Source organism: Acipenser ruthenus, chromosome 3, assembly GCF_902713425.1.
Source record: "Acipenser ruthenus chromosome 3, fAciRut3.2 maternal haplotype, whole genome shotgun sequence".
In the NCBI taxonomy this organism is placed as follows: Eukaryota; Metazoa; Chordata; class Actinopteri; order Acipenseriformes; family Acipenseridae; genus Acipenser; species Acipenser ruthenus.
Window position 1 is genome coordinate 2,554,055 of NC_081191.1, and position 10,518 is coordinate 2,564,572.

The following is a 10,518-nucleotide window of genomic DNA, read 5'->3' on the forward strand; positions in this document are numbered from 1 at the left end:
TGGGGTCATTTGCTCTTTAGTTTCAAAGTGAATGTGAGTGTCCCTTAATTAGGGATTGTTTTATTCCATAGTAAGACTTGCATTTCATGATTTGGTATTCTAACTTCTAATAGTTTCATGTTAATATGTTTTCTTTGTATTAAAACATTGACTTCAAGTGTTCCTACTATGTATGGTGTTTCTTGTGGTCAAGTCTCATGGAACCCCTTAATTAATACTTGAACTTGATTTTTTTTTTTTTTAATGTTATCCGGTTTTTTCATTTATGTGTAATTTCTTGTTACCGTTCAATCCTGAGGTGCATGCAGACCTGAGAAAGGTGACGTCATAGAATAAGGTTCGAACTGCACTGTAAACGTGTCTCGTCGTTCCACCCTATCAGTATTATTTGAGCCCAGCTCCTCCCTCCCTCAGCCTGGTGCGTGAGTGACGTCTCGGTTCCTATAAAAGGTTTGAGCCCGCCTCTCTGCTTCCTCTTTGTTAAACGCGTACTGGGTGTTTAAGTGTTTGGTTCTTCATCTGAAGCTAAGGCCTTTGAATCCGGCGACTGGCACTCTCGATTTTAGGCATCCAGCTACTAAAAAAACGAAACCTCGTAGAAAAATGGCCTCTGTATCTGAACTCGCCTGTATTTACTCCGCTCTCATCCTCCACGACGATGAAGTCACCGTCACCGTAAGTCTCTTCTGAGAGAAACATTGGGGATGGCGCTTAACATGGCGGATACCAAAGTCGAAGGTTTTCGTTCAGTCGGAGAACCTAAAATGTTCGTGTATAGAAACAACGGTCGTATTAAATGTATTATAATATGTTTAGGGAAGTGATGCTAATATTTGCGCTGTACTTGTGATGTGTATCTGTAGTTTTAACAAAGACGGGATGAAGTTACTTTAAGTGTACAGAAATATAGAAATCCTCTGAACTTGAACTTTTTTTTTTTTTAATGCTGTCCGGATTTATTTATGTGTAATCTCTTGATACCTTTCAATCCTGAGGTGCATGCAGCCCAAATCCTCTGAACGATTATTTTCTGTGCCTAATTAATGTGTGCCGGGTGAGAGGAGTGATACACGGCTGTCGGATGGAGATTTTTACAAACCTCGTATTTCCTGTGCTATACAAGTGTGCATAAGTAGTGAATAACACTAGTGCGCGACAGCACTGGGAAGGTTATCTAAAGCAGGAGCTCCAGGCACCAGACTGCCTCCTAGGAGATTTCAGAGGCCTGTCTGTTTGCCACCTGCTCTGGTCAAAGATACAGGTCCCGTGTTAGCTTGATGATGATGATGATGAACACGATACCGGCAGCGACTATTGGCCCTGCTTTAATAAACCACGTTAAAACCATGGCGCACTTGAATGCTCATTTTGTACATGAACTCAGGATTTCAGGTTACAGAATTTGCCACGTGACCGCATTAGCAGCGGACATTATGTGCAGGATCCAGACCCAGTATTGTGTGACAATGTTAACGTTTCTCTTTCCCTTCCGCAGGAGGACAAGATCAATGCTCTCATCAAGGCCGCTGGGGTGTCTGTGGAGCCCTTCTGGCCCGGTCTGTTTGCCAAGGTGAGCCCCTAAGGATAGGGAGGTTGTTTTTAACCAGCATGTTTCAGCTTTAGCTCCCTTCTTGAAGCATGATTAATTGAGGAAATACAATCCGGTTTTTGTAGTTGTCTGTTTAAATAAATGTATGTCCTGTGGTCCGTTTGATTTCCAGTATATTTAGGCAGTTTCCCGGACAGCGTCAGTGCTGAAATACAGGAGTGAGGCTTCATCCGCACTAGTGTTCACATGCCTCAGAAATATGGTTTATTTTATACAAGAGAATTGCCTAATTTAAGTCCCCATGAACACATGTGAGCAAGAGAGGGAAAACAAAAAAAACAATGTCAATAGATTGTAGAATTGGTTTCTTTTGACCTAAAGTTAAATTTGCCTTTTGTCTACAGCCCTGATAATGCATTCATGTCCATGGTGGGAAGGAGAGTAACTGATCTGCCTTAAGCATGTGACAGATACAGTACAGTATTCTAACCCTATTCACACTACCTGTGTAATGCATGGCCCTGCTGCAGTACAGTATTCACACTACCTGTGTAATGCATGGCCCTGCTGCAGTACAGTATTCACACTACCTGTGTAATGCATGGCCCTGCTGCAGTACAGTATTCACACTACCTGTGTAATGCATGGCCCTGTTGCAGTACAGTATGGGGGATCCTGTGGTTTTCAACGCATGTTGATAGTGAATTATTTATGTGCTTAGTATGGAGAGGATACTAGTTAGATGCGTCTCCTTAAGGTTAGTCCAGTAGTTTTTCTACCTGGCCAATGCATCTGACTATTTACAGCAGAGTTGCGTGGAGTGTCAGTAAGTGGGGCGTGACTGACTAAAGAGGCAGTTCTATTACACACAAAATAGTAATATTTTAAATAGATACATAAGTGACAGCTAATTAGTCCAAGTTCATACCTTTTCAGATGAGCCGTTAACGATCGCTCTAGGAACCGGAGAAATGATGTTTTTACATTACAAAAAACACATCTTAAAATAGATACGTTCTAACAATGTGTATATCAACAGTGGGGGGATTGCGAACCACTGATTTACAGTACCATGTGTTAAGGATGCTAATATTTAAGTATTAAACATTCAGAATTCAGGATGCTCAAAGTGTTGACTCTAAACCCTACAAACAGACATGCCCTTGCTATAGAGAGCAGTAAGAAGCAGTAGAGTGAGTCTCTTCTGTCTTGGTGAGTCTCTGCTGTGTCTCCTGTCACAGGCCCTGGCCAGCGTGGACATTGGCAGCCTGATCTGTAATGTTGGTGCTGGAGGAGGAGCTGCCCCTGCTGGTGCTGCCCCTGCTGGAGGAGCCCCAGCTGGAAGTGCCCCAGGTCAGTAACGCACCATTCACGGGCTTGAAACTCGTGGAGAGCAAGACCTATTTGGGGCCTTTTCCCTTAGACATTTCTGGGGCTGTTTGGATATTGGCTGCAAGCTGCTGTTGAACTTGACTAGGACACACAAGGGTTTAGAAGTACACAAACCGTTTCACTCCCGTAAGGAAGTGCCTTTGTAAGGGCTGCTGAAAAGTTTTTACAAACCACTTTGAGTAAGAGTAATTTATGTAGAAGAAAAAGGAAAGATTTGATTCCTTTATCCTAGCAAGGTGATTTTTTTTATTTTATAACCAACTAAAGCACTTGGTCTTGCAATATTTTCACATGTAGGAAAGACAGCAAAGAAAATTGCTATCTTAGCCTGATTAGCCCATGTGGAACTGGCCCTTTTTGAATGTGCAAGTAATGAGACTTACCTTGCCTCTGTCTTACAGCTGAGAAAGTGGAGGAGAAGAAGGAAGAGAAGAAGGAAGAGTCTGAGGAGTCTGATGATGACATGGGCTTTGGTCTGTTTGACTAAACTAACCTTTTTGTAACTCCGGCAACAAGAATAAAAACTGAAAATGCAATTGTGCTCCCTGTTGTTTTTCTACCTGTGGGCTCTTGTTTTAGGGTAATTCCTTTGGGCTATTGAAGTCCTAAATGCATATCTGCTAATCGTGTTGCCTGTATGTATATAATCCCTGTCTCAGCTGTGCGAATTGTCTTTCACAGCAGCTCTTGAGCCTCTATTTAAGTTTTAGACAGCAAAAAGTAAACAGTGGCAAGCTAACTGGGTCAAAAAGTGTTGTGCTGCTTTAACGCAAATGAATCTCATGACAGAATAGAACGTCATTCTGAAATGCCTCGCTTAAACAGTGCCCAACTCGCTGTAAATGTGTAGTGATTTTTATATAGATTGTATATTATATAATTTTGTTGCGACTTATGTGGAATGTAATAAACGAGAGCCAAAACGGTGAGGTTTTTTCCCCCTTTTCTACAATGCCATTTCCACGTTGTTGTTTTATTTGAATTTTTAAAGTTAAATGTCAGTGCTTGTTCAGCTGCAATAAGCCACAAGTAAACCTCATGAAAACGTGTCTGGCCACTGTTTACTGTGAAGAATTAGCAATGGCAAGGAATTAAATAAACAAAATGCAACAGAAGTTGCACTAGCCTTTAAAAAATGTGCATTTGTAAAAAGCATACTATCTCAATCTGTTTTTCAACCATAACATCTGCATATTGCATCAACATAGTTGTATTGATTTCCAAAGTAACTATTTCAGATTAACAAGAGTTAACATGCAAAACGGTACACAGTACAAGTAATGGTCGTAGAAATAGACAGACAAGCTTACCATGAACTGTTTTCTTTTGAAAATCCCCCGTTCACGATGTAAAAATTTTGGGTAGCTGTCAACATCACAACTATTTAGTTTTGCTGTTTGAAAGTTTTTTACATTTTCCTTTTAGAACTCAAGTCAAAAAATGACTTGTGCTCTTTCCAAATCAAAGTCTTAATAATTCTCAGGAGCTTCCATTGAACTTGTCATGCTTTAGGTGATCCTCACGTAAACGAGTGTGTTTGCGGGTCTGCACTCTGACAGCTAAAACCCTGTTCTGCTGGTACACAAGATACAGGTACTGTAATAATCTCTAGTTATGAACATGCAAAATACGCATTGTCACTACATGGTACAGTAGGCTATGACATATAAAAGGTTCATCGTTCCTACCTACCACCACGCAAAAAAAAAAATTCATCACCTGAAAGATGTCATGTCTCACTGATTTGCAAGTTAGTAATACAGTCATCCTGTGAATGATATCCTGCTGTGGAGTAAATTTAGACATGTTGCACTGATTAGGAGGCTGTGTGGTCCAGTGGTTAAAGAAAAGGGCTTGTAACCAGGAGGTCCCCGGTTCAAATCCCTCCTCAGCCACTGACTCATTGTGTGACCCTGAGCAAGTCACTTAACTTCCTTGTGCTCCGTCTTTCGGGTGAGACATAATTGTAAGTGACTGCAGCTGATGCATAGTTCTCTAGTCTCTGTGAGTCGCCTTGGATAAAGGCGTCTGCTAAATAAACAAATAATAATTTGTGAGTTAGTAATCTCTAGTTATGCATGTGCAAAATATGCATTCAGATTCACTACATTGCAAGGTAGGCTGGTCACGAAGTTACTACAATACTTTGTGCTTAAGAATGAGGGCAGGGGAAGATGAGCCTGAATTGTCTCCTGTTTAACCAAGCTATATACAAGTGTATAATTGTATGTTTCAATTTTGATCAGATACTATACAATGAAGCCCTGCTGCTTTGACACAGCCTGCATCAAGTAAATACCCTTAATAGCCATCCTTCCAAAAAGAAATGCAACACAAAACTTTTACATTTGGCCCAGAAAGAAAACATTCATACACATTCTACACCAATAACAAAGGTACACCTCCCTGCGCGATGAGGCAGACATGCCTGGGTTCTGCATTCTCCAGGGCTGGGCTGAACAGTCACTGTATTTTGGATTGTTATTGTTTCTTTAATCTAAATGTATGCTAATATTTTATTAAATGTCCAGTTTGAACACGTTTTCATGAAAAGACACAAAGTGAACCTGACAGCTGCAGAGTTCACAACGGTTTTGCATTCATTTTTTAAATTTATTTTTATTGCTAAAGTAGCCTAGTTGACACATTTAGGGCTACCCTGGAGCACAATTCAAACTCGTCTCATTTTGACTTGAAGGAATGATCGGATCAGTTCTGGCATCAAATCTTCTTATCCTTAAGAGTTTGTACATAATGATTACATGGTGATTAGGTGTTGAGGATCAATATGTGCTGGATGTGTCAGGATGCACAGATATGTACTTCACATTCATCCGAGTAGAATTCGATAATAACTGAGTGCATGTTACTGTAGAAATGAACTGGATTTACTTACATCTGTGATAATCAAGTGCTGCACTTACAACCCAGACAGTGATCATTGCATTTGAACTTTATAACTCAAACACAGCTAATGTACTTATTGGAATTGAAGCGGTCCTTAGCCCACTACTCATTATTTTGCAGATTTAAGGCTTTGTATTATCGGAATTCGCCCTGTCCCGGTCCCTGTGCACTGCAATGATCGAATAATGAGATTCATTTGTACAAGTATTAAATCCCTGTTGTCTTCAGTTAGGCGGCCGTGGCCACCCGCAGATGAGGGGACCACAAGGGTTGAAGTGAGAGCGAGAGATTCGAGGAAAAGGAACCGAATCAAACCGAACTGTAGTGATGCAGGCTTGGACGACATGAGATAAAAGGTAGCAGGAAATAAGATGTTGAGCCATTAAAAAAGCTCTGGTTGACTCCACTCTGCTGTACTAAGTGCGCGTGTGTGTCCGCGCATATTTTCTTTTACTAGAACAGATTTTAAGATTTTGTAGGCAATAACAGTCCGTGCTGGACGATTTTTAGTTATCCATTTCCAAATGAGTGGGAAAAAAACCGGACCAACACAAAACTGCCCTGACGGCAAAACACAAAACGGACATTTCTTCTGTCTGATCTTCCTTCATATGCATTTTTTCTTAATTTGTTAAAAATCAGTTTATTTTAGTTTAGATTTTCTCACAAGTTTGGTTGCGCTATGAACGATTCATTTACGCGGAGCTTTTCTTTCAGCACCACAAACTGAAGCATGCGGAAGCCTAAGATACACGTTTTCAACTTGCAGTCTAATGCAATAAATACAAACACATATAGACGAGTTGTGTTTTGTTTGTTTCGTTAAATGAAAATCATCACGTTTCAAAAAAGACTTGCTTTTATTATTATTATTATTATTATTATTATTATTATTATTATTATTATTATTGTTTTGTATCAACATTAAACAAATACAGTAGTAGGGCCTACCCTTTGAAAACAAACAAACCTGTATATTAAATTGAATTATTGTCATTCTTACAACTGTATTAGTAACTGTGTTTTGTCATTGATTCATTTGCTGCTCTATTTGGAGACGTGCGAGTTTTATCTCACAGTAACTGCCACATTCAAATCCATCTTCATGTTACAGTGAGTGTGTATAACTGGAGATTACTAACTCGCAAATCAACGAGACATGTTTTAAATTGTTCATTAGCATCAAGACTTTCACGGGGTGAAATGGCATTCCTTTGCGAGTTTGTTCGTAGGCGCTATTAACCATTGTATGACTACTGTACAATGTAAAGTGACTATGAATGCATATTTTGCGTGTTCATAACTAGAGATTGCTAACTCGCAAATCAACGAGGCATGGCTTAAATTGTTCCTGAGCATGACATCTTAAACGGGGTGAAATAGCAGTTATTTGCGAGTTTGAGGAGTTATTTGAGTAGAATGTAGTCAATGGGCGAATATCGAACATCCACACAAATATCCAATATCAGCCAAACTTCACCGGGGTTGTCAACTTTATGTACTATTTATTTATTTTAGGAATAAACAAAACAACGTTTAACTCGAACTGATATGTGGCATCCACTGTTTTGTAGTTAATTCACTGGGTAAAGTAAGGCCTACACAACGTATTCCTTACTCCTGGGATATGTTCATACGTTGACGTCTTGCTGTAAAACACAGGCACACACCCTGTCCCTGTCTATGCGGTCTCATTGCGTTCTGAGCAATGTATTTATTTCTTAGCAGACGCCCTTACCCAGGGCGACTTACAACTGTTACAAGATATCACATTTTTTACATACAATTACCCATTTACAGTTGGGTTTTTACTGGAGCAATCTAGGTAAAGTACCTTGCTCAAGGGTACAGCAGCAGTGTCCCCCACCTGGGATTGAACCCACGACCCTCCGGTCAGGAGTCCAGAGCCCTGACCACTACTCCACACTGCTGCCCCGTGTTTACCATTTATTACTTTTTTGAAAACGAACGAATATCTTAACGAATAGTTAAATTATGAACAAATATCCGAACAGGAAAATCCCATGTTCGTACTATATATATATATATATATATATATATATATATATATATATATATTGTAACGGGCACGGCTGGACTGACTCGCCGTTGCCACCTGTCGGCGAATAAGGCGCTGTGCCCGGAGCCAGTCCCCTACATTTGGTTAATGTGCAGCAGAGGATGCTGGGAGTACGAACTATGGTAGGGGAGAAACCGAATTATTGTTGTTGTGTTTAATTGTTGTCCCTGTAAAAGTTCCAGTATTATTTCATGCATTTTCCTGTAATCGTTATTACCCTTCCTGTGTTATGTGTTAAATATGTGAATGTCACCCTGAGAGGCAGAGTAGTGCTCTGGGGTGGGGAAGGGCTGTGTGTGTGTGTTCGAGGAGGGCGCTGACGTGTTGTTAGCTGCTTATTAAACTGCATTACCTAAAAGAGCTATTGTGTGCGTGTCTCTGTTAATCCCTGTGCTCGCTACATTGGTGTCAGAGCGGGATGGATGACACGCACTTGATCTGCAGCTGGAAGATGGACGAAGAGATCCAGAGGATGGAGCAGCAGATCGCCCAGCTGACGGGACAGATGCAGAACACCCAGCGGCGAAGCGGAGAAGCAAGACTCGCGTTTCAGAAGACCCACGGCGGCGAACTCTTGCTGCAGCAAAAAGAAGCTGGCAGCCAAGCGCGCCACTTCCGGAGAGACGCCGAAGACGGCAACCAGGCGGGATGCCTCGGGAGCAGCAGCCTAGACGGGGCTAGCCGAGCGGGTTACTCCAGGAGAGGCTACGAGCACGCCGGTGGCGGGAAAGAGGACGGCCGAGAACGGAACCGAAGTGGCGTGAACCCTTATCAGCCTGGGCGGCCCCAGCCCCCTGCCTCGGTGGAAACAGCGCAACCTGCCAACAAGAGTACTGTGAAGGCAGGCCGCTATGACGGGACTGCGCCCTGGGAAGCCTACCAAGCAAAGTTCCGCCTCGCAGCCTTGGCAAACAACTGGAGAATAGAAGAACAGGCGGGGCAGCTGGCGGCGGCACTGGAAGGGAAGGCGATGCAAGCATTGCTCGATTTAGACCCAGAGGAGCCGTGTGACTTCCATACCCTATCCACGGCTCTCCAGCGCCGCTTTGGACAAGTGGAGTCAGCCGTCAGCCTGCGCGATCGCCTCGCCACGCGCAAGAGAGCCAGTGGCGAGAAACTCGGGATCCTGGCCGCGGACACTAAATACTTGGCACGGAGGGGGTATCCTGGTTTACCTCCGGCTGTACAAGAAGACCTGGCGACGGAGGCGTTCATCCGTGGCCTGAACCCCACCGCGCTCAGACAACAGGTTCGGCTCGTTGCCCCAACCTCCCTAGAGCAGGCTTTAACCCATGCCCTAAGGATTGAGGCCGTGCTCGAGGAGGGTGAGCGAGTCCGGATCCCCAAAGTCCGCGCGGTCAGAGAAAAGGAAGATAGCGATGGAGACGAGGATACTGCCACTGTCAGGCAGACCACGCCTGTAAGACGCTGCTGGAACTGCGGAAGCCCAGGTCACCTGCATGCACAATGCCGCCGCCGCCGTCACCCAGTACCGGCTGAACAAGAGACGTCGTCGGCGGGAAACGAAAATGGAGCGGCGTAAACGGGGGCCCGCCGCTCCTTCACCTTCCTTCCCCCACCCATCGAGACAATGAGAACGACGCTGTGGCAATGGTGGGCCGTGTTGGCCAGGGCAACAGTCTGCATGCACCCTGCCTCTTAAATGGGGTGCAGTGCAAGGCCTTGGTCGACACGGGCTCCACCATCTCCATCCTGCGGCCCGGGGTCCTCCCCAGAGAAGGTGACGGATGGCTGGGAGGCTGGACGCCCACCGAGATTTGCCTCCGCACTGTCACCGGCATTCTGGGTTTGGACCTCCTGAACAAAGTAGGAGCCACCATCGACTTGGCTGAGGGAACCCTGTGCCTTGGCCGGAGCCAACTGCGCCTGATTCCGGGTCGGGAGAAGGAAGGGGAGCAATGCCGCACCAGATCCACCGTGCGGCATATTCCGACCAAGGAGTTTCGTCGGACGCGGAGGGGCAGGACCCGGCCTCTCCCAGAAGCAGAGTTTGCAAGGGTTTCAACTGTCTCCGCCCCTTCCCCTGCAGAACGTTCATCGCCCCCCGCAACCACAACTGGTGGAACTCAGGACTGCAGGATAACTGATGCGGTGAAAGCGCTGTGGCAGAGGAGTAAGGAGGGTCTATCTCAGGGCCAGCAGGACCAGTTATGGGAACTATTAAGGGGGTACTTGGACATTTTTGCTGCAAACATAGAGGACTGTGGGCGGACTGGATTAGTTCAGCACAGCATTAACACGGGAGACGCGGCTCCGATCCGGGAGCGACCACGGCGGCTACCCTTGGCAAAGCGGGAAGCGGCCGAGGGCATGATTCTGGAAATGGCCGCTGCCGGGGTAATTGAACCATCGGCTAGCCCCTGGGCCGCGCCAGCCCTACTAGTAAAAAAAAAAGACGGGTCACTGCGGTTCTGTGTGGATTATCGCAAACTGAATGCAGTGACCCACAAGGACTCGTACCCCCTTCCCAGAATCGATGAAGCTCTGGACTACATCGCAGGCTCCCGCTGGTTCAGCTCCCTCGACCTGCGCAGCGGATACTGGCAGGTCGAGCTGGCCCCTGAGGCAC

The 10,518-nt window shown here is 44.6% G+C and overlaps 1 protein-coding gene across 1 annotated transcript; it reads left to right on the forward strand.

The window, feature by feature from the left end:
* The first annotated feature begins 461 nt into the window (after positions 1–461).
* On the forward strand, positions 462–3,477 carry LOC117972065 (large ribosomal subunit protein P1-like). Its single transcript, XM_034920318.2, has 4 exons — positions 462–675; positions 1,496–1,570; positions 2,791–2,902; positions 3,343–3,477. Exons 1-4 carry the CDS (start codon positions 604–606, stop codon positions 3,426–3,428), a joined length of 345 nt encoding a protein of 114 aa, XP_034776209.2. The 5' UTR covers positions 462–603; the 3' UTR covers positions 3,429–3,477.
* Positions 3,478–10,518: the final 7,041 nt, after the last annotated feature.

What these genes read in the sequence shown, in the direction of transcription:
- LOC117972065 (XM_034920318.2), top strand. Translation starts at nt 604, where the DNA reads ATGGCCTCTGTATCTGAACTCGCCTGTATTTACTCCGCTCTCATCCTC. An exon ending in ACGATGAAGTCACCGTCACC is followed by an intron (nt 676 to 1,495) that starts GTAAGTCTCTTC and finishes TCCCTTCCGCAG; the next exon opens with GAGGACAAGATCAATGCTCT. An exon ending in GGCCCGGTCTGTTTGCCAAG is followed by an intron (nt 1,571 to 2,790) that starts GTGAGCCCCTAA and finishes CTCCTGTCACAG; the next exon opens with GCCCTGGCCAGCGTGGACAT.